The sequence below is a fragment of the Ammospiza caudacuta genome, chromosome 3 (assembly GCF_027887145.1).
Source record: "Ammospiza caudacuta isolate bAmmCau1 chromosome 3, bAmmCau1.pri, whole genome shotgun sequence".
NCBI classification, from domain to species: Eukaryota; Metazoa; Chordata; class Aves; order Passeriformes; family Passerellidae; genus Ammospiza; species Ammospiza caudacuta.
The window spans coordinates 116,955,437-116,980,129 of NC_080595.1; the positions used below are offsets into that span (position 1 = coordinate 116,955,437).

The window sequence follows — 24,693 nt, forward strand, 5'->3', positions numbered from 1 at the left end:
GCCCGTGGATGGCCACCTCCCCTCCATCCATGGAATTCCCGCCCCATTCCCAGCCCCGTTCCCGGCCCCATTTCTGGGCCGTTCCCGCGCCTTTCCCACAATTCCCCATTCCTGCTCCGTTTCTGCGCCTGCCTGGCTGGAGCCGCGCAATCCAAGGAATTCCCAAATCATTCCCAGCTCAATCCCATCGCATTCCTATCCCATTCCCAGCCCCCATTCCCGTCCCCATTCCCGTCCCCATTCCCATCCCGTTCTCTCTCCATTCCCACCATTCCCAGCCCATTCCCAGTCCCCATTCCCGTTCCAGTCCCAGCCCATTCCCATCCCGTTCTCTCTCCATTCCCAACATTCCCAGCCCTTTCCCGCTCCTGCCTGGCCAGAGCCCCTCCATCCATGGAATTCCCACCCCATTCCCACCTCATTCCTGGTCCATCCCCATCACTTTTTCACCATTCCCGCACCTGCCAGACCCCTCCACGCATGGAATTCCCACCCCATTCCCAACTTTCCCAACCCATTCCCGCACCTGCCTGGCCACCTCCCCTCGGTCCATGGAATTCCCACGCCGTTCCCAACTTTCCCGCGCCACTCCCGCACCTGCCAGACCACTCCATGCATGGAATTCCCACCCCATTCCCACCATTCCTGCGCCATTCCCGCACCTGCCAGACCACTCCATGCATGGAATTCCCACCCCATTCCCACCATTCCTGCGCCACTCCCGCACCTGCCAGACCACTCCATGCATGGAATTCCCACCCCATTCCCAACATTCCCACACCTGCCTGGCCCCTCCATCCATGGAATTCCCGCCCCATTCCCAACCCATTCCCTGTACCCATTCCCGCACCTGCCTGGCCACCTCACCTCCATCCAAGGAATTCCCACCCCATTCCCGGCCCATTCCCACCCCATTCCTGGTCCATCCCCATCACTTTTTCACCATTCCCGCACCTGCCAGACCCCTCGGTCCATGGAATTCCCACCCCATTCCCACCATTCCCGCGCCACTCCCGCACCTGCCTGGCCACCTCCCCTCGGTCCAGGGAATTCCCACCCCATTCCCACCATTCCTGCCCCACTCCCGCACCTGCCTGGCCACCTCCCCTCCATCCATGGAATTTCCACCCCATTCCCGCCCCATTCCCACCCCATTCCTGGTCCATCCCCATCACTTTTTCACCATTCCCGCACCTGCCAGACCCCTCCATGCATGGAATTCCCACCCCGTTCCCACCATTCCCAGCCCCATTCCCGCACCTGCCAGACCCCTCGATCCAAGGAATTCCCACCCCATTCCCAGTCCCCATTCCTAGTCCAGCCCCTGACCATTCCCACCCCAGTCCCAGCCCATTCCTGGTCCATCCCCGTCACTTTTTCACCGTTCCCGCACCTGCCAGACCCCTCCACGCATGGAATTCCCACCCCATTCCCAACATTCCCACACCATTCCCACACCTGCCTGGCCACTTCCCCTCCATCCATGGAATTCCCAGCCCATTCCCAGCCCATTCCCACCCCATTCCTGGTCCATCCCCGTCACTTTTTCACCGTTCCCGCACCTGCCAGACCCCTCCACGCATGGAATTCCCACCCCATTCCCAACTTTCCCAACCCATTCCCGCACCTGCCAGACCCCTCCATGCATGGAATTCCCACCCCATTCCCAACTTTCCCGCGCCACTCCCGCACCTGCCTGACCCCTCCACGCATGGAATTCCCACCCCATTCCCAACTTTCCCGCGCCACTCCCGCACCTGCCTGGCCACCTCCCCTCGGTCCACGCCGTCCCCGCCGCGGCCGCCGCCGCCGCCGTGGAGCCGCACGATGCCCAGGACGAGGGCGTGCCCGCCGCAGGCCGCGGCCGCCAGCAGCAGGATCCGCGCCAGGCGCAGCGGCAGCGTCAGGAAGCAGGAGAAGGCGAAGAACGCCTGCCAGCCCGCCGTGTCCACCGGCTCGGGCGAGCTCCCGCCGAACTCCAGCCCCAGCAGCGCCCAGAGCTGCGCCACCGTCAGCGCCCACAGCCCGCAGGGCAGGAACTCGCGGCGGAAAGGCTCGGGGAGAAGCCGCGATTTCAGCAGCAGGAAAATCGCCCCGTGCGCCACCAGCCCGCCGAGCGCGGCCAGCGCCGGCAGCAGCTTCTCCACGCGGGAGAACGCCGCGCACATCCCCAGCACGTAGAGGTCGAAGAGGGCCGAGAAGACGACGAGCACCAGCAGCGTTTCGTGGCGCTGGCGGCGGAAATAGGTCTGGTAGAGCTTCTCCAGGGACTCGGGCGAGAAGGAGGAGAAGCGGCGGGGGCGCGGCGCGCACGGGCACGGAGCCCCCGGGGCGCCCGGCGAGCCGCGGGGCCGCCGCCGCTGATTCCCCTCGGGCTCCGAGGGGAAGCTCAGCGAGTAATCGGCGGAGCACTCGGCCGAGAGCTCGGGCTCCGAGAAGGCGCGGTTCCTGGGCATCGTGATGCGATTTTTTGGGGATAATTCACGGGGTTTTGGGGTTTGGTTTGTTGTTTTTTTTTTTTTTTTTTGGTTCCGGAGGGAATGGGGCGTGGGGATGCTCAGCGCAGCAGCGGCGCTGGCGGCATCGCCGCGGCGCGGGGCCCGAGGGCTTCCGAGGATGCTTCGGTGCACGGGAAATGCCGGGATTTGGGGGTTTTGGAGGGTGGGATTGCCGGAATCCCTTCCCGGTCAGTTCCCGGCTCCTTCCCGGCTGAATCCCGGACGAATCCCGGCTGAATCCCGGCCGATTCCCGGCTGATTCCCGAAATTCCTTCCCGGTCAATTCCCGGCTCCTTCCCGGCTGAATCCCGGCCGAATCCTGAAATTCCTTCCCGGCTGATTCCCGAAATTCCTTCCCGGTCAATTCCCGGCTCCTTCCCGGCTGAATCCCGGCCGATTCCCGGCTGATTCCCGAAATTCCTTCCCGGTCAATTCCCGGCTCCTTCCCGGCCGATTCCCGAAATTCCTTCCCCACCAATTCCCGGTTCCTTCCCGGCCGATTCCCAAAGTCCTGTCCCGGTTTTTACCCGGCTGATCCCCGAAATTCCTTCCCGGCTGAATCCCGGTCGAATCCCGGCCGGATTCCAGAAATTCCTTCCCGGCCAATTCCCGGTTTCTTCCCCAAATACTTTCCCGGGTTTTCCCCGGTTGATTCCCAAAATCCTTTCCCGGTTTTTTTTTCCCGGTTGATTCCCGAAATTCCTTCCCGGCCAATTCCCGGTTCCTTCCCGGCCCCTTCCAGGCCGATTCCCAAAATCCTTTCCCGGTTTTTTCCCGGCTCAGTCCCGAAATTCCTTCCCGGCCGAATCCCGCTCCGAATCCCGGTTTCTTCCCCGCCGATTCCCGGATTTTTTCCCGGATTTTTTCCCGGATTTTTCGCGGCCGATTCCCGAAATTCCCACCCGGCCGGATCCCGGCTCCTTCCCCTTTAATTCCCGGAATTTCTTCCCGGTCAATTCCCGGCTGATTCCTGAATTTCCTTCCCGGCCGGATCTCGGCTCCTTCCCCGCCGATTCCCGGATTTTTTTCCCCGTTTTTTTCCCGGTTTTATCCCGGATTTTATCCCGGATTTTTCCCCGTTTTTTTCCCGGATTTTTCCCGGTTTTTTCCCGGTTTTATCCCGGTTCTTTCCCGGTGTTTTCGCGGCCGATTCTCGGTGTTTTCCAGGCGCTTTCCCAGCTTTCCCAGCTCTGCCCCAGAGATGTCGCGATGCCTCCCCTGCTCCTCCTTCCCGAGATCCCGCCGGGAACCGCACGCAAAAAAATAAAAAAAAAAAAACAAAAAAAACCCGGGAAAAATCGGAAAAAACCGGGAAGAATGAAATAAAATAAAAATGAAATAAAAATGAAATAAAATAGAAATGAAATAAAAGTAAAATAAAATAGAAATGAAATAAAAAATAAAATAAAATAGAAATGAAATAAAAATAAAATAAAATAAAAATGAAATAAAAATAAAATAAAATAAAAATGAAATAAAATAGAAATGAAATAAAAATAAAATAAAATAAAAATGAAATAAAATAATAAAAATAAAAATTAAAATAAAATAAAAATAAAAATAAAAATAAAAATAAAAATAAAAATAAAAATAAAAAAAAGATGAAATAAAAATAAAATAAAATAGAAATGAAATAAAAATAAAATAAAATAGAAATGAAATAAAAATAAAATAAAATAAAAATGAAATAAAATAGAAATGAAATAAAAATAAAATAAAATAAAAATAAAATAAAAATAAAATAAAAATGAAATAAAAATGAAATAAAATAAAAATGAAATAAAATAAAAATGAAATAAAAATGAAATAAAATAAAAATGAAATAAAATAAAAATAAAAATAAAAATAATAAAAATAATAATAAAAAAAATAAAATTAAAAATATTTCCGGTTGCCGCATGCTCCTCCCGCTGGGGTTCGGGCGATGGGGAAAGCTCGGGATGGGAAAAGAACGGGAAGGGATTTTTTTGAGGGAATTTCCCGGGATGGAGGAGATCCCGCCCCCTGTAACCCTTGCGGTGCCGGGATGGGGAGAAAAACCGAAAAAAAAACCGGAAAAATTAAAAAAAAAAACCACAAAAAAGCAAAAAATAACCCCACGCAAAAAAACCCCAAATCCCCCCCACAAAAAAAAAAAAAAAAAAAAACAAAAGAACAAACAAAAGAAAAAGGAAAAAACCACAAAAAACCCCCCAAACATTAAAAAAAAAAAAAAACTCAAATCCGCCCAAAATTTTAATAAAATTCCTAAAAAAGCTCCCCAAGATCGTCAAAAAATCGCCAAAAAAACCCAAAAAACCCCGCCAAAAATCCTAAAAAAATCCCAAAAAAAATCTCAAAAAGTCCCCCCAAAAACAAAAACAAAAAAAATTCAAAAAATCCCCCCCAAAAATATCCCAAAAAAATCCCCCAAAATCCCCCCCAAAAATCCCCCCCAAAAAAACTCCAAAAAGTCCCCAAAAACCAAAAAAAAAATCCAAAAAACAGCCCCCCAAAAAATCCCCAAAAATCTCCAAAAAGTCCCCCCAAAACCCAAAAAAAATTTCAAAGAATTCCCCCCAAAAAAATCCCAAAAAATCCCCCAAAATCCCCTCCAAAAATCCCCCAAAAAACTCCAAAAAGTCCCCAAAAACCAAAAAAATATCCAAAAAACACCCCCCCAAAAAATCCCCAAAAATCTCCAAAAAGTTCCCCCAAAAACCAAAAAAAAAATTAAAACCAAAAACCCCAAGGAAACCCCAAAAAAACCCCAAAACCAAACCAATTAAAACAAACAAAAAAAAAAAAACCCAAATCCCCAATGAAACAAACAAAAAAACCCATAAACCCCCCCAAAAAAAACAACAAAAAAAACCAAAATAAAAACTGAAAAGCCACCAAAAAACTCCCCAGAAAAACAAAAAAAAACCCCAAAAAACCCCAAAAAAACCCCAAAAAACCCAAAAAACAAATTTAAAAAAAAAAAAAAAAAAAAACCGCATGAAAAAAACCCAAAAAACTCCCAAAGATCGAATTTTAAATAAACAAGAGAACAAAAAAAAAAATAAATAAAAAAACCATAAAACAACCAAGTCCCCCCCAAAAAACCCCCAAAAAACAACAAAAAATCCCCAAAAAGCCAAGAAACAAAAAAATAAAACCAATAAAAACCAAACGAGCAAAAGAGAAACGAAAAACCCCTCAAAAACCCCAAAAAGAACAAAAAAAACCCAAATAAGAAACCCAAAAATACAAACAAAAAAGAATACAAAAAAACACCAAAAAACTCCAAAAAACCCAAAAAACAAATTTAAAAACCCAAAAAAAAACGCATGAAAAAACCCAAAAAACCCCCCAAAAAACAAATTTAAAAACCCAAAAAAAAACCGCATGGAAAAACCCCAAGAAACCCCTAAAAAACAAATTTTAAATAAACAAGAGAACAACAAAAAAAAACCATAAAAAACTCAAATGCCCCCCAAAAAAACCCCAAAAAAACAAAAAAACCCCCAAAAAATGCAAACAAAAATTGCCCCAAAAATCCCCCAAATCTGACCCCAAATCTCTCCAAAAACCCCAAATTTCACCCCAAACACCCCAAATTTCCCCAAATCTCACCCCAAACACCCCAAATCCCCAAATTTTACCCCAAATTCCTCAAATTTCCTCAAATTTCACCCCAAATTCCCCAAATTTCACCCCAAATTCACCAAACTCCCAAACCCCCCAAATCTCACCCCAAATCTCACCCCAAAACCCCAAATTTCCCCAAATTTCCCCACAAATTCACCCCAAAATCCCCCAAATCTCCCCAAAACCCCAAATTTCTCCCCAAAAATTGCCCCAAAAATCCCCCAAATCTGACCCCAAATATCTCCAAAAACCCCAAATTTCACCCCAAACACCCCAAATCCCCAAATCTCACCCCAAATTCCTCAAATTTCATCCCAAATTTCCCCAAATTTCACCCCAAATTTCCCCCCAAACCCCCCAAATTTCCCCAAATCCCCAAAATCTCCCCCCAATTTCACCCCAAATCTCGCCCCAAACTCCCCAAATTTCTCCCCAAATTTCCCCAAATCCCCAAAATCTCCCCCAAATTTCCCCAAATTCCATCCCGAATTCCCCAAATCTCACCCCAAAACCCCCAAATTTCACCCCAAATTCACCAAACTCCCAAAACCCCCAAATCTCACCCCAAAATCCCCAAATTTCACCCCAAAGCCCCCAAATCTCACCCCAAAATCTTCCCCAAAACCCCCAAATTTTACCCCAAAATCCCCCAACATTTCCACCCAAACCCCCCAAAATTTTCCCCAAATTTCCCCCAAATCCCCAAAACCCAAAAATCCCCAAATCCCCAAAATCTGCCCCCAATTTTCCCACATTTCACCCCAAATCGCACCCCAAAACCCCAAAACCCCCAAATTTCACCCCAAATTCACCCCAAAATCCCCCAAATCTCCCCAAAACCCCAAATTTCTCCCCAAAAATTGCCCCAAAAATCCCCCAAATCTGATGCCAAATATCTCCAAAAACCCCAAATTTCACCCCAAACCCCCAAATTTCCCCAAATTTTACCCCAAATTCCCCAAATTTCATCCTAAATTTCCCCCCAAACCCCCCAAATTCCCAAAATCTCTCCCCAATCTCACCCCAAATTCCATCCCAAATCCCCCAAATCTCACCTCAAATTTCACCCCAAATTTCCCCCCAAAGCCCCGCAAATTTCACCCCAAATTTCCCCAAATTCCCAAAATCTCCCCCAATCTCACCCCAAATTCCCCAAATTTCACCCCAAATTCACCAAACTCCCAAACCCCCCAAATCTCACCCCAAAATCTTCCCCAAAACCCCCAAATCTCCCCCAAAATCCCCCAACATTTCCACCCAAACCCCCCAAAATTTTCCCCAAATTTCCCCCAAATCCCCAAAACCCAAAAATCCCCAAATCCCAAAATCTGCCCCCAATTTTCCCACATTTCACCCCAAATCGCACCCCAAAACCCCAAAACCCCCAAATTTCACCCCAAATTCACCCCAAAATCCCCCAAATCTCCCCAAAATCCCGAATTTCTCCCCCAAAATTTGCCCCAAAAATCCCCCAAATCTGACCCCAAATCTCTCCAAAAACCCCAAATTTCACCCCAAACCCCCAAATTTCCCCAAATTTCACCCCAAATTCCCCAAATTTCATCCTAAATTTCCCCCCAAACCCCCCAAATTCCCAAAATCTCTCCCCAATCTCACCCCAAATTCCATCCCAAATCCCCCAAATCTCACCTCAAATTTCACCCCAAATTTCCCCCCAAAGCCCCGCAAATTTCACCCCAAATTTCCCCAAATTCCCAAAATCTCCCCCCAATCTCACCCCAAATTCCCCAAATTTCACCCCAAATTCACCAAACTCCCAAACCCCCCAAATCTCACCCCAAAATCTTCCCCAAAATCCCCAAATTTTACCCCAAACTCCCCCAACATTTCCACCCAAACCCCCCAAAATTTTCCCCAAATTTCCCCCAAATCCCCAAAACCCAAAAATCCCCAAAGCCCAAAATCTGCCCCCAATTTTCCCACATTTCACCCCAAATTCCCCAAATTTCCCCCCAAATTTCCCCCAAATTCACCAAATCCCCCAAATCTCCCCAAACTTCCCCAATCTCACCCAAATCTCCCAAATCTCCCCAAAAACCCCAAATTTCTCCCCAAAAATTGCCCCAAAAATCCCCCAAATCTGACCCCAAATATCTCCAAAAACCCCAAATTTCCCCCCAAACACCCCAAATCCCCAAATCTCACCCCAAATTCCTCCAATTTCATCCCAAATTTCCCCAAATTTCACCCCAAATTTCCCCCCAAACCCCCCAAATTTCCCCAAATCCCCAAAATCTCCCCCCAATTTCACCCCAAATCTCGCCCCAAACTCCCCAAATTTCTCCCCAAATTTCCCCAAATCCCCAAAATCTCCCCCAAATTTCCCCAAATTCCATCCCAAATTCCCCAAATCTCACCCCAAATCCCCAACATTTCCCCCCAAACCCCCCAAATTTCCCCAAATCCCCAAAATCTTCCCCCAATCTCACCCCAAATTCCATCCCAAAGTCCCCAAATCTCACCCCAAATTCACCAAACTCCCAAAACCCCCAAATCTCACCCCAAAATCCCCAAATTTCACCCCAAAGCCCCCAAATCTCACCCCAAAATCTTCCCCAAAACCCCCAAATTTTACCCCAAAATCCCCCAACATTTCCACCCAAACCCCCCAAAATTTTCCCCAAATTTCCCCCAAATCCCCAAAACCCAAAAATCCCCAAATCCCCAAAATCTGCCCCCAATTTTCCCACATTTCACCCCAAATCTCACCCCAAATCTCGCCCCAAAACCCCCAAATTTCCCCCCAAATTTCCCCCAAATTCACCAAATCCCCCAAATCTCCCCAAAAACCCCAAATTTCTCCCCAAAAATTGCCCCAAAAATCCCCCAAACCTGACCCCAAATATCTCCAAAAACCCCAAATTTCACCCCAAACACCCCAAATCCCCAAATTTCACCCCAAATTTCCCCAAATCCCCAAATTTTACCCCAAATTCCCCAAATTTCATCCAAAATTTCCCCCCAAACCCCCCAAATTCCCAAAATCTCTCCCCAATCTCACCCCAAATTCCATCCCAAATCCCCCAAATCTCACCTCAAATTTCACCCCAAATTTCCCTAAATTCCCAAAATCTCCCCCCAATCTCACCCCAAATTCCCCAAATTTCACCCCAAATTCACCAAACTCCCAAACCCCCCAAATCTCACCCCAAAATCTTCCCCAAAACCCCCAAATCTCCCCCAAACTCCCCCAACATTTCCACCCAAACCCCCCAAAATTTTCCCCAAATTTCCCCCAAATCCCCAAAACCCCAAAATCCCCAAAGCCCCAAAATCTGCCCCCAATTTTCCCACATTTCACCCCAAATCTCACCCCAAAACCCCAAAACCCCCAAATTTCACCCCAAATTCACCCCAAAATCCCCCAAATCTCCCCAAAACCCCAAATTTCTCCCCAAAAATTGCCCCAAAAATCCCCCAAATCTGACCCCAAATCTCTCCAAAAACCCCAAATTTCACCCCAAACCCCCAAATTTCCCCAAATTTCACCCCAAATTCCCCAAATTTCATCCTAAATTTCCCCCCAAACCCCCCAAATTCCCAAAATCTCTCCCCAATCTCACCCCAAATTCCATCCCAAATCCCCCAAATCTCACCTCAAATTTCACCCCAAATTTCCCCCCAAAGCCCCGCAAATTTCACCCCAAATTTCCCCAAATTCCCAAAATCTCCCCCCAATCTCACCCCAAATTCCCCAAATTTCACCCCAAATTCACCAAACTCCCAAACCCCCAAATCTCACCCCAAAATCTTCCCCAAAATCCCCAAATTTTACCCCAAACTCCCCCAACATTTCCACCCAAACCCCCCAAAATTTTCCCCAAATTTCCCCCAAATCCCCAAAACCCAAAAATCCCCAAAGCCCCAAAATCTGCCCCCAATTTTCCCACATTTCACCCCAAATTCCCCAAATTTCCCCCCAAATTTCCCCCAAATTCACCAAATCCCCCAAATCTCCCCAAACTTCCCCAATCTCACCCAAATCCCCCAAATCTCCCCAAAAACCCCAAATTTCTCCCCAAAAATTGCCCCAAAAATCCCCCAAACCTGACCCCAAATATCTCCAAAAACCCCAAATTTCACCCCAAACACCCCAAATCCCCAAATCTCACCCCAAATTCCTCAAATTTCATCCCAAATTTCCCCAAATTTCACCCCAAATTTCCCCCCAAACCCCCCAAATTTCCCCAAAATCTCCCCCCAATTTCACCCCAAATCTTGCCCCAAACTCCCCAAATTTCTCCCCAAATTTCCCCAAATCCCCAAAATCTCCCCCAAATTTCCCCAAATTCCATCCCAAATTCCCCAAATCTCACCCAAAATCCCCAACATTTCCCCCCAAACCCCCCAAATTTCCCCAAATCCCCAAAATCTTCCCCCAATCTCACCCCAAATTCCATCCCAAAGTCCCCAAATTTCACCCCAAATTTACCAAACTCCCAAAACCCCCAAATCTCACCCCAAAATCTTCCCCAAAACCCCCAAATCTCCCCCAAAATCCCCCAACATTTCCACCCAAACCCCCCAAAATTTTCCCCAAATTTCCCCCAAATCCCCAAAACCCAAAAATCCCCAAAGCCCCAAAATCTGCCCCCAATTTTCCCACATTTCACCCCAAATCTCACCCCAAAACCCCAAAACCCCCAAATTTCACCCCAAATTCACCCCAAAATCCCCCAAATCTCCCCAAAACCCCGAATTTCTCCCCAAAAATTGCCCCAAAAATCCCCCAAATCTGACCCCAAATCTCTCCAAAAACCCCAAATTTCACCCCAAACACCCCAAATCCCCAAATTTCACCCCAAATTTCCCCAAATCCCCAAATTTTACCCCAAATTCCCCAAATTTCATCCAAAATTTCCCCCCAAACCCCCCAAATTCCCAAAATCTCTCCCCAATCTCACCCCAAATTCCATCCCAAATCCCCCAAATCTCACCTCAAATTTCACCCCAAATTTCCCCCCAAAGCCCCGCAAATTTCACCCCAAATTTCCCCAAATTCCCAAAATCTGCCCCAATCTCACCCCAAATTCCCCAAATTTCACCCCAAATTTCCCCAAATTCCCAAAATCTCCCCCCAATCTCACCCCAAATTCCCCAAATTTCACCCCAAATTCACCAAACTCCCAAACCCCCAAATCTCACCCCAAAATCTTCCCCAAAACCCCCAAATCTCCCCCAAACTCCCCCAACATTTCCACCCAAACCCCCCAAAATTTTCCCCAAATTTCCCCCAAATCCCCAAAACCCAAAAATCCCCAAAGCCCCAAAATCTGCCCCCAATTTTCCCACATTTCACCCCAAATCTCACCCCAAATCTCGCCCCAAAACCCCCAAAAATTTCCCCCCAAATTTCCCCCAAATTCACCAAATCCCCCAAATCTCCCCAAAACCCCCAAATTTCTCCCCAAAAATTGCCCCCAAAATCCCCCAAATCTGACCCCAAATATCTCCAAAAACCCCAAATTTCACCCCAAACACCCCAAATCCCCAAATTTCACCCCAAATTCCCCAAATTTCATCCTAAATTTCCCCCCAAACCCCCCAAATTCCCAAAATCTCTCCCCAATCTCACCCCAAATTCCATCCCAAATCCCCCAAATCTCACCTCAAATTTCACCCCAAATTTCCCCCCAAAGCCCCGCAAATTTCACCCCAAATTTCCCCAAATTCCCAAAATCTCCCCCAATCTCACCCCAAATTCCCCAAATTTCACCCCAAATTCACCAAACTCCCAAAACCCCCAAATCTCACCCCAAAATCTTCCCCAAAACCCCCAAATCTCCCCCAAACTCCCCCAACATTTCCACCCAAACCCCCCAAAATTTTCCCCAAATTTCCCCCAAATCCCCAAAACCCAAAAATCCCCAAACCCCAAAATCTGCCCCCAATTTTCCCACATTTCACCCCAAATCTCACCCCAAATCGCGCCCCAAAACCCCCAAAAATTTCCCCCCAAATTTCCCCCAAATTCACCAAATCCCCCAAATCTCCCCAAAAACCCCAAATTTCTCCCCAAAAATTGCCCCAAAAATCCCCCAAATCTGACCCCAAATATCTCCAAAAACCCCAAATTTCCCCCCAAACACCCCAAATCCCCAAATCTCACCCCAAATTCCTCAAATTTCATCCCAAATTTCCCCAAATTTCCCCCCAAACCCCCCAAATTTCCCCAAATCCCCAAAATCTCCCCCCAATTTCACCCCAAATCTCGCCCCAAACTCCTCAAATTTCTCCCCAAATTTCCCCAAATCCCCAAAATCTCCCCCAAATTTCCCCAAATTCCATCCCAAATTCCCCAAATCTCACCCAAAATCCCCAACATTTCCCCCCAAACCCCCCAAATTTCCCCAAATCCCCAAAATCTTCCCCCAATCTCACCCCAAATTCCATCCCAAAGTCCCCAAATCTCACCCCAAATTCACCAAACTCCCAAAACCCCCAAATCTCACCCCAAAATCCCCAAATTTCACCCCAAAGCCCCCAAATCTCACCCCAAAATCTTCCCCAAAACCCCCAAATTTTACCCCAAAATCCCCCAACATTTCCACCCAAACCCCCCAAAATTTTCCCCAAATTTCCCCCAAATCCCCAAAACCCAAAAATCCCCAAAGCCCCAAAATCTGCCCCCAATTTTCCCACATTTCACCCCAAATCTCACCCCAAATCGCGCCCCAAAACCCCCCAAAATTTCCCCCCAAATTTCCCCCAAATTCACCAAATCCCCCAAATCTGCCCCCAATTTCCCCACATTTCACCCCAAATCCCCCAAATCTCCCCAAAACCCCGAATTTCTCCCCCAAAATTTTCCCCAAAAATCCCCCAAATCTGACCTCAAAACTCTCCAAAAACCCCAAATTTCACCCCAAACACCCCAAATCCCCAAATTTCACCCCAAATTTCCCCAAATCCCCAAATTTTACCCCAAATTCCCCAAATTTCATCCAAAATTTCCCCCCAAACCCCCCAAATTCCCAAAATCTCTCCCCAATCTCACCCCAAATTCCATCCCAAATCCCCCAAATCTCACCTCAAATTTCACCCCAAATTTCCCCCCAAAGCCCCGCAAATTTCACCCCAAATTTCCCCAAATTCCCAAAATCTCCCCCCAATCTCACCCCAAATTCCCCAAATTTCACCCCAAATTCACCAAACTCCCAAACCCCCCAAATCTCACCCCAAAATCTTCCCCAAAATCCCCAAATTTTACCCCAAACTCCCCCAACATTTCCACCCAAACCCCCCAAAATTTTCCCCAAATTTCCCCCAAATCCCCAAAACCCAAAAATCCCCAAAGCCCAAAATCTGCCCCCAATTTTCCCACATTTCACCCCAAATTCCCCAAATTTCCCCCCAAATTTCCCCCAAATTCACCAAATCCCCCAAATCTCCCCAAACTTCCCCAATCTCACCCAAATCTCCCAAATCTCCCCAAAAACCCCAAATTTCTCCCCAAAAATTGCCCCAAAAATCCCCCAAATCTGACCCCAAATATCTCCAAAAACCCCAAATTTCACTCCAAACACCCCAAATCCCCAAATCTCACCCCAAATTCCTCCAATTTCATCCCAAATTTCCCCAAATTTCACCCCAAATTTCCCCCCAAACCCCCCAAATTTCCCCAAATCCCCAAAATCTCCCCCAAATTTCACCCCAAATCTCGCCCCAAACTCCCCAAATTTCTCCCCAAATTTCCCCAAATCCCCAAAATCTCCCCCAAATTTCCCCAAATTCCATCCCAAATTCCCCAAATCTCACCCAAAATCCCCAACATTTCCCCCCAAACCCCCCAAATTTCCCCAAATCCCCAAAATCTTCCCCCAATCTCACCCCAAATTCCATCCCAAAGTCCCCAAATCTCACCCCAAATTCACCAAACTCCCAAAACCCCCAAATCTCACCCCAAAATCTTCCCCAAAACCCCCAAATCTCCCCCAAAATCCCCCAACATTTCCACCCAAACCCCCCAAAATTTTCCCCAAATTTCCCCCAAATCCCCAAAACCCAAAAATCCCCAAACCCCAAAATCTGCCCCCAATTTTCCCACTTTTCACCCCAAATCTCACCCCAAATCTCACCCCAAAACCCCCAAATTTCACCCCAAATTTCCCCCAAATTCACCAAATCCCCCAAATCTCCCCAAACTTCCCCAATCTCACCCAAATCCCCCAAATCTCCCCAAAAACCCCAAATTTCTCCCCAAAAATTGCCCCAAAAATCCCCCAAACCTGACCCCAAATATCTCCAAAAACCCCAAATTTCACTCCAAACACCCCAAATCCCCAAATCTCACCCCAAATTCCTCAAATTTCATCCCAAATTTCCCCAAATTTCACCCCAAATTTCCCCCCAAACCCCCAAATTTCCCCAAATCCCCAAAATCTCCCCCAAATTTCCCCAAATTCCATCCCAAATTCCCCAAATCTCACCCCAAAACCCCCAAATTTCACCCCAAATTCACCAAACTCCCAAACCCCCCAAATCTCACCCCAAAATCCCCAACATTTCCCCCCAAACCCCCCAAATTTCCCCAAATCCCCAAAATCTTCCCCAATCTCACCCCAAATTCCATCCCAAATTCCCCAAATCTCACCCCAAATTCACCAAACTCCCAAAACCCCCAAATCTCACCCCAAAATCCCCAAATTTCACCCCAAAGCCCCCAAATCTCACCCCAAAATCTTCCCCAAAACCCCCAAATTTTACCCCAAAATCCCCCAACATTTCCACCCAAACCCCCCAAAATTTTCCCCAAATTTCCCCCAAATCCCCAAAACCCAAAAATCCCCAAAGCCCCAAAATCTGCCCCCAATTTTCCCACATTTCACCCCAAATCTCACCCCAAATCCCACCCCAAAACCCCCAAAAATTTCCCCCCAAATTTCCCCCAAATTCACCAAATCCCCCAAATCTGCCCCCAATTTCCCCACATTTCACCCCAAATCCCCCAAATCTCCCCAAAACCCCGAATTTCTCCCCCAAAATTTTCCCCAAAAATCCCCCAAATCTGACCTCAAAACTCTCCAAAAACCCCAAATTTCACCCCAAACACCCCAAATCCCCAAATTTCACCCCAAATTTCCCCAAATCCCCAAATTTTACCCCAAATTTCCCAAATTTCATCCAAAATTTCCCCCCAAACCCCCCAAATTCCCAAAATCTCTCCCCAATCTCACCCCAAATTCCATCCCAAATCCCCCAAATCTCACCTCAAATTTCACCCCAAATTTCCCCCCAAAGCCCCGCAAATTTCACCCCAAATTTCCCCAAATTCCCAAAATCTGCCCCAATCTCACCCCAAATTCCCCAAATTTCACCCCAAATTCACCAAACTCCCAAACCCCCCAAATCTCACCCCAAAATCTTCCCCAAAACCCCCAAATCTCCCCCAAAATCCCCCAACATTTCCACCCAAACCCCCCAAAATTTTCCCCAAATTTCCCCCAAATCCCCAAAACCCAAAAATCCCCAAACCCCAAAATCTGCCCCCAATTTTCCCACATTTCACCCCAAATCTCACCCCAAAACCCCAAAACCCCCAAATTTCACCCCAAATTCACCCCAAAATCCCCCAAATCTCCCCAAAACCCCAAATTTCTCCCCAAAAATTGCCCCAAAAATCCCCCAAATCTGACCCCAAATATCTCCAAAAACCCCAAATTTCACCCCAAACACCCCAAATCCCCAAATCTCACCCCAAATTCCTCCAATTTCATCCCAAATTTCCCCAAATTTCACCCCAAATTTCCCCCCAAACCCCCCAAATTTCCCCAAATCCCCAAAATCTCCCCCAAATTTCACCCCAAATCTCGCCCCAAACTCCCCAAATTTCTCCCCAAATTTCCCCAAATCCCCAAAATCTCCCCCAAATTTCCCCAAATTCCATCCCAAATTCCCCAAATCTCACCCAAAATCCCCAACATTTCCCCCCAAACCCCCCAAATTTCCCCAAATCCCCAAAATCTTCCCCCAATCTCACCCCAAATTCCATCCCAAAGTCCCCAAATCTCACCCCAAATTCACCAAACTCCCAAAACCCCCAAATCTCACCCCAAAATCCCCAAATTTCACCCCAAAGCCCCCAAATCTCACCCCAAAATCTTCCCCAAAACCCCCAAATTTTACCCCAAAATCCCCCAACATTTCCACCCAAACCCCCCAAAATTTTCCCCAAATTTCCCCCAAATCCCCAAAACCCAAAAATCCCCAAAGCCCCAAAATCTGCCCCCAATTTTCCCACATTTCACCCCAAATCTCACCCCAAATCCCACCCCAAAACCCCCAAAAATTTCCCCCCAAATTTCCCCCAAATTCACCAAATCCCCCAAATCTGCCCCCAATTTCCCCACATTTCACCCCAAATCCCCCAAATCTCCCCAAAACCCCGAATTTCTCCCCCAAAATTTTCCCCAAAAATCCCCCAAATCTGACCTCAAAACTCTCCAAAAACCCCAAATTTCACCCCAAACACCCCAAATCCCCAAATTTCACCCCAAATTTCCCCAAATCCCCAAATTTTACCCCAAATTTCCCAAATTTCATCCAAAATTTCCCCCCAAACCCCCCAAATTCCCAAAATCTCTCCCCAATCTCACCCCAAATTCCATCCCAAATCCCCCAAATCTCACCTCAAATTTCACCCCAAATTTCCCCCCAAAGCCCCGCAAATTTCACCCCAAATTTCCCCAAATTCCCAAAATCTGCCCCAATCTCACCCCAAATTCCCCAAATTTCACCCCAAATTCACCAAACTCCCAAACCCCCCAAATCTCACCCCAAAATCTTCCCCAAAACCCCCAAATCTCCCCCAAAATCCCCCAACATTTCCACCCAAACCCCCCAAAATTTTCCCCAAATTTCCCCCAAATCCCCAAAACCCAAAAATCCCCAAAGCCCCAAAATCTGCCCCCAATTTTCCCACATTTCACCCCAAATCGCACCCCAAAACCCCAAAACCCCCAAATTTCACCCCAAATTCACCCCAAAATCCCCCAAATCTCCCCAAAACCCCAAATTTCTCCCCAAAAATTGCCCCAAAAATCCCCCAAATCTGACCCCAAATCTCTCCAAAAACCCCAAATTTCACCCCAAACCCCCAAATTTCCCCAAATTTCACCCCAAATTCCCCAAATTTCATCCTAAATTTCCCCCCAAACCCCCCAAATTCCCAAAATCTCTCCCCAATCTCACCCCAAATTCCATCCCAAATCCCCCAAATCTCACCTCAAATTTCACCCCAAATTTCCCCCCAAAGCCCCGCAAATTTCACCCCAAATTTCCCCAAATTCCCAAAATCTGCCCCAATCTCACCCCAAATTCCCCAAATTTCACCCCAAATTCACCAAACTCCCAAACCCCCCAAATCTCACCCCAAAATCTTCCCCAAAACCCCCAAATCTCCCCCAAAATCCCCCAACATTTCCACCCAAACCCCCCAAAATTTTCCCCAAATTTCCCCCAAATCCCCAAAACCCCAAAATCCCCAAAGCCCTAAAATCTGCCCCCAATTTTCCCACATTTCACCCCAAATCTCACCCCAAAACCCCAAAACCCCCAAATTTCACCCCAAATTCACCCCAAAATCCCCCAAATCTCCCCAAAACCCCAAATTTCTCCCCAAAAATTGCCCCAAAAATCCCCCAAACCTGACCCCAAATATCTCCAAAAACCCCAAATTTCACCCCAAACACCCCAAATCCCCAAATCTCACCCCAAATTCCTCAAATTTCATCCCAAATTTCCCCAAATTTCACCCCAAATTTCCCCCCAAACCACCCAAAATTCCCCAAAATCTCCCCCCAATTTCACCCCAAATCTTGCCCCAAACTCCCCAAATTTCTCCCCAAATTTCCCCAAATCCCCAAAATCTCCCCCAAATTTCCCCAAATTCCATCCCAAATTCCCCAAATCTCACCCCAAATCCCCAACATTTCCCCCCAAACCCCCCAAATTTCCCCAAATCCCCAAAATCTTCCCCCAATCTCACCCCAAATTCCATCCCAAAGTCCCCAAATCTCACCCCAAAATCCCCAAATTTCACCCCAAAGCCCCCAAATCTCACCCCAAAATCTTCCCCAAAACCCCCAAATTTTACCCCAAAATCCCCCAACATTTCCACCCAAACCCCCCAAAATTTTCCCCAAATTTCCCCCAAATCCCCAAAACCCCAAAATCCCCAAATCCCCAAAATCTGCCCCCAATTTTCCCACATTTCACCCCAAATCGCACCCCAAAACCCCAAAACCCCCAAATTTCACCCCAAATTCACCCCAAAATCCCCCAAATCTCCCCAAAACCCCAAATTTCTCCCCAAAAATTGCCCCAAAAATCCCCCAAATCTGATGCCAAATCTCTCCAAAAACCCCAAATTTCACCCCAAACCCCCAAATTTCCCCAAATTTCACCCCAAATTCCCCAAATTTCATCCTAAATTTCCCCCCAAACCCCCCAAATTCCCAAAATCTCTCCCCAATCTCACCCCAAATTCCATCCCAAATCCCCCAAATCTCACCTCAAATTTCACCCCAAATTTCCCCCCAAAGCCCCGCAAATTTCACCCCAAATTTCCCCAAATTCCCAAAATCTCCCCCCAATCTCACCCCAAATTCCCCAAATTTCACCCCAAATTCACCAAACTCCCAAAACCCCCAAATCTCCCCCAAAATCCCCCAACATTTCCACCCAAACCCCCCAAAATTTTCCCCAAATTTCCCCCAAATCCCCAAAACCCAAAAATCCCCAAACCCCAAAATCTGCCCCCAATTTTCCCACATTTCACCCCAAATCTCACCCCAAATCTCGCCCCAAAACCCCCAAAAATTTCCCCCCAAATTTCCCCCAAATTCACCAAATCCCCCAAATCTCCCCAAAAACCCCAAATTTCTCCCCAAAAATTGCCCCAAAAATCCCCCAAACCTGACCCCAAATATCTCCAAAAACCCCAAATTTCACTCCAAACACCCCAAATCCCCAAATCTCACCCCAAATTCCTCAAATTTCATCCCAAATTTCCCCAAATTTCACCCCAAATTTCCCCCCAAACCCCCCAAATTTCCCCAAAATCTCCCCCCAATTTCACCCCAAATCTCGCCCCAAACTCCCCAAATTTCTCCCCAAATTTCCCCAAATCCCCAAAATCTCCCCCAAATTTCCCCAAATTCCATCCCAAATTCCCCAAATCTCACCCAAAATCCCCAACATTTCCCCCCAAACCCCCCAAATTTCCCCAAATCCCCAAAATCTTCCCCCAATCTCACCCCAAATTCCATCCCAAAGTCCCCAAATCTCACCCCAAATTCACCAAACTCCCAAAACCCCCAAATCTCACCCCAAAATCCCCAAATTTCACCCCAAAGCCCCCAAATCTCACCCCAAAATCTTCCCCAAAACCCCCAAATCTCCCCCAAAATCCCCCAACATTTCCACCCAAACCCCCCAAAATTTTCCCCAAATTTCCCCCAAATCCCCAAAACCCAAAAATCCCCAAACCCCAAAATCTGCCCCCAATTTTCCCACTTTTCACCCCAAATCTCACCCCAAATCGCGCCCCAAAACCCCCCAAAATTTCCCCCCAAATTTCCCCCAAATTCACCAAATCCCCCAAATCTCCCCAAACTTCCCCAATCTCACCCAAATCCCCCAAATCTCCCCAAAAACCCCAAATTTCTCCCCAAAAATTGCCCCAAAAATCCCCCAAATCTGACCCCAAATATCTCCAAAAACCCCAAATTTCCCCCCAAACACCCCAAATCCCCAAATCTCACCCCAAATTCCTCAAATTTCATCCCAAATTTCCCCAAATTTCACCCCAAATTTCCCCCCAAACCCCCCAAATTTCCCCAAATCCCCAAAATCTCCCCCCAATTTCACCCCAAATCTCGCCCCAAACTCCCCAAATTTCTCCCCAAATTTCCCCAAATCCCCAAAATCTCCCCCAAATTTCCCCAAATTCCATCCCAAATTCCCCAAATCTCACCCAAAATCCCCAACATTTCCCCCCAAACCCCCCAAATTTCCCCAAATCCCCAAAATCTTCCCCCAATCTCACCCCAAATTCCATCCCAAAGTCCCCAAATTTCACCCCAAATTCACCAAACTCCCAAAACCCCCAAATCTCACCCCAAAATCCCCAAATTTCACCCCAAAGCCCCCAAATCTCACCCCAAAATCTTCCCCAAAACCCCCAAATTTTACCCCAAACTCCCCCAACATTTCCACCCAAACCCCCCAAAATTTTCCCCAAATTTCCCCCAAATCCCCAAAACCCAAAAATCCCCAAAGCCCCAAAATCTGCCCCCAATTTTCCCACATTTCACCCCAAATCTCACCCCAAATCTCGCCCCAAAACCCCCAAATTTCACCCCAAATTCACCCCAAAATCCCCCAAATCTCCCCAAAACCCCAAATTTCTCCCCAAAAATTGCCCCAAAAATCCCCCAAACCTGACCCCAAATATCTCCAAAAACCCCAAATTTCACCCCAAACACCCCAAATCCCCAAATCTCACCCCAAATTCCTCAAATTTCATCCCAAATTTCCCCAAATTTCACCCCAAATTTCCCCCCAAACCACCCAAAATTCCTCAAAATCTCCCCCCAATTTCACCCCAAATCTCGCCCCAAACTCCCCAAATTTCTCCCCAAATTTCCCCAAATCCCCAAAATCTCCCCCAAATTTCCCCAAATTCCATCCCAAATTCCCCAAATCTCACCCAAAATCTCCAAATTTCACCCCAAACCCCCCAAATTTCCCCAAATCCCCAAAATCTTCCCCCAATCTCACCCCAAATTCCATCCCAAATTCCCCAAATTTCACCCCAAATTCACCAAACTCCCAAAACCCCCAAATCTCACCCCAAAATCTTCCCCAAAACCCCCAAATCTCCCCCAAACTCCCCCAACATTTCCACCCAAACCCCCCAAAATTTTCCCCAAATTTCCCCCAAATCCCCAAAACCCAAAAATCCCCAAAGCCCAAAATCTGCCCCCAATTTTCCCACATTTCACCCCAAATTCCCCAAATTTCCCCCCAAATTTCCCCCAAATTCACCAAATCCCCCAAATCTCCCCAAACTTCCCCAATCTCACCCAAATCTCCCAAATCTCCCCAAAAACCCCAAATTTCTCCCCAAAAATTGCCCCAAAAATCCCCCAAACCTGACCCCAAATATCTCCAAAAACCCCAAATTTCACTCCAAACACCCCAAATCCCCAAATCTCACCCCAAATTCCTCAAATTTCATCCCAAATTTCCCCAAATTTCACCCCAAATTTCCCCCCAAACCCCCAAATTTCCCCAAATCCCCAAAATCTCCCCCAAATTTCCCCAAATTCCATCCCAAATTCCCCAAATCTCACCCAAAATCCCCAAATTTCACCCCAAATTCACCAAACTCCCAAACCCCCCAAATCTCACCCCAAAATCCCCAACATTTCCCCCCAAACCCCCCAAATTTCCCCAAATCCCCAAAATCTTCCCCCAATCTCACCCCAAATTCCATCCCAAATTCCCCAAATTTCACCCCAAATTCACCAAACTCCCAAAACCCCCAAATCTCACCCCAAAATCCCCAAATTTCACCCCAAAGCCCCCAAATCTCACCCCAAAATCTTCCCCAAAACCCCCAAATCTCCCCCAAAATCCCCCAACATTTCCACCCAAACCCCCCAAAATTTTCCCCAAATTTCCCCCAAATCCCCAAAACCCAAAAATCCCCAAAGCCCCAAAATCTGCCCCCAATTTTCCCACATTTCACCCCAAATTCCCCAAATTTCCCCCAAATTCACCAAATCCCCCAAATCTCCCCAAACTTCCCCAATCTCACCCAAATCTCCCAAATCTCCCCAAAAACCCCAAATTTCTCCCCAAAAATTGCCCCAAAAATCCCCCAAATCTGACCCCAAATCTCTCCAAAAACCCCAAATTTCACCCCAAACACCCCAAATCCCCAAATCTCACCCCAAATTTCCCCAAATCCCCAAATTTTACCCCAAATTCCCCAAATTTCATCCAAAATTTCCCCCCAAACCCCCCAAATTCCCAAAATCTCTCCCCAATCTCACCCCAAATTCCATCCCAAATCCCCCAAATCTCACCTCAAATTTCACCCCAAATTTCCCTAAATTCCCAAAATCTCCCCCCAATCTCACCCCAAATTCCCCAAATTTCACCCCAAATTCACCAAACTCCCAAACCCCCCAAATCTCACCCCAAAATCTTCCCCAAAATCCCCAAATTTTACCCCAAACTCCCCCAACATTTCCACCCAAACCCCCCAAAATTTTCCCCAAATTTCCCCCAAATCCCCAAAACCCCAAAATCCCCAAAGCCCCAAAATCTGCCCCCAATTTTCCCACATTTCACCCCAAATCTCACCCCAAAACCCCAAAACCCCCAAATTTCACCCCAAATTCACCCCAAAATCCCCCAAATCTCCCCAAAACCCCAAATTTCTCCCCAAAAATTGCCCCAAAAATCCCCCAAATCTGACCCCAAATCTCTCCAAAAACCCCAAATTTCACCCCAAACCTCCAAATTTCCCCAAATTTCACCCCAAATTCCCCAAATTTCATCCTAAATTTCCCCCCAAACCCCCCAAATTCCCAAAATCTCTCCCCAATCTCACCCCAAATTCCATCCCAAATCCCCCAAATCTCACCTCAAATTTCACCCCAAATTTCCCCCCAAAGCCCCGCAAATTTCACCCCAAATTTCCCCAAATTCCCAAAATCTGCCCCAATCTCACCCCAAATTCCCCAAATTTCACCCCAAATTCACCAAACTCCCAAACCCCCCAAATCTCACCCCAAAATCTTCCCCAAAACCCCCAAATCTCCCCCAAACTCCCCCAACATTTCCACCCAAACCCCCCAAAATTTTCCCCAAATTTCCCCCAAATCCCCAAAACCCAAAAATCCCCAAAGCCCCAAAATCTGCCCCCAATTTTCCCACATTTCACCCCAAATCTCACCCCAAATCTCACCCCAAAACCCCCAAATTTCACCCCAAATTCACCCCAAAATCCCCCAAATCTCCCCAAAACCCCAAATTTCTCCCCAAAAATTGCCCCAAAAATCCCCCAAATCTGACCCCAAATATCTCCAAAAACCCCAAATTTCACCCCAAACACCCCAAATCCCCAAATCTCACCCCAAATTCCTCAAATTTCATCCCAAATTTCCCCAAATTTCACCCCAAATTTCCCCCCAAACCCCCCAAATTTCCCCAAATCCCCAAAATCTCCCCCAAATTTCACCCCAAATCTTGCCCCAAACTCCCCAAATTTCTCCCCAAATTTCCCCAAATCCCCAAAATCTCCCCCAAATTTCCCCAAATTCCATCCCGAATTCCCCAAATCTCACCCCAAAACCCCCAAATTTCACCCCAAATTCACCAAACTCCCAAAACCCCCAAATCTCACCCCAAAATCCCCAAATTTCACCCCAAAGCCCCCAAATCTCACCCCAAAATCTTCCCCAAAACCCCCAAATTTTACCCCAAAATCCCCCAACATTTCCACCCAAACCCCCCAAAATTTTCCCCAAATTTCCCCCAAATCCCCAAAACCCAAAAATCCCCAAATCCCCAAAATCTGCCCCCAATTTTCCCACATTTCACCCCAAATCTCACCCCAAATCTCACCCCAAAACCCCCAAAAATTTCCCCCCAAATTTCCCCCAAATTCACCAAATCCCCCAAATCTGCCCCCAATTTCCCCACATTTCACCCCAAATCCCCCAAATCTCCCCAAAACCCCGAATTTCTCCCCCAAAATTTTCCCCAAAAATCCCCCAAATCTGACCCCAAATCTCTCCAAAAACCCCAAATTTCACCCCAAACACCCCAAATCCCCAAATCTCACCCCAAATTTCCCCAAATCCCCAAATTTTACCCCAAATTCCCCAAATTTCATCCTAAATTTCCCCCCAAACCCCCCAAATTCCCAAAATCTCTCCCCAATCTCACCCCAAATTCCATCCCAAATCCCCCAAATCTCACCTCAAATTTCACCCCAAATTTCCCCCCAAAGCCCCGCAAATTTCACCCCAAATTTCCCCAAATTCCCAAAATCTCCCCCCAATCTCACCCCAAATTCCCCAAATTTCACCCTAAATTCACCAAACTCCCAAACCCCCCAAATCTCACCCCAAAATCTTCCCCAAAATCCCCAAATTTTACCCCAAACTCCCCCAACATTTCCACCCAAACCCCCCAAAATTTTCCCCAAATTTCCCCCAAATCCCCAAAACCCAAAAATCCCCAAAGCCCAAAATCTGCCCCCAATTTTCCCACTTTTCACCCCAAATCTCACCCCAAATCGCGCCCCAAAACCCCCCAAAATTTCCCCCCAAATTTCCCCCAAATTCACCAAATCCCCCAAATCTCCCCAAACTTCCCCAATCTCACCCAAATCCCCCAAAAACCCCAAATTTCTCCCCAAAAATTGCCCCAAAAATCCCCCAAATCTGACCCCAAATATCTCCAAAAACCCCAAATTTCACCCCAAACACCCCAAATCCCCAAATCTCACCCCAAATTCCTCAAATTTCATCCCAAATTTCCC

The 24,693-nt window shown here is 47.4% G+C and overlaps 1 protein-coding gene across 1 annotated transcript in view; it reads right to left on the bottom strand.

Annotated features, from left to right (window-relative positions):
• The window catches only part of ADCY3 (adenylate cyclase 3), a 52,581-nt gene extending 49,725 nt beyond the window's left edge, over positions 1-2,856 (bottom strand). Inside the window, exon 1 of the mRNA XM_058801527.1 lies at positions 1,758-2,856. Within this exon, the coding sequence (XP_058657510.1) occupies positions 1,758-2,456 (699 nt within the window). The 5' untranslated portion in view covers positions 2,457-2,856. The remainder of the gene's footprint in view (positions 1-1,757) is intronic.
• Between the last annotated feature and the right edge of the window lie 21,837 nt (positions 2,857-24,693).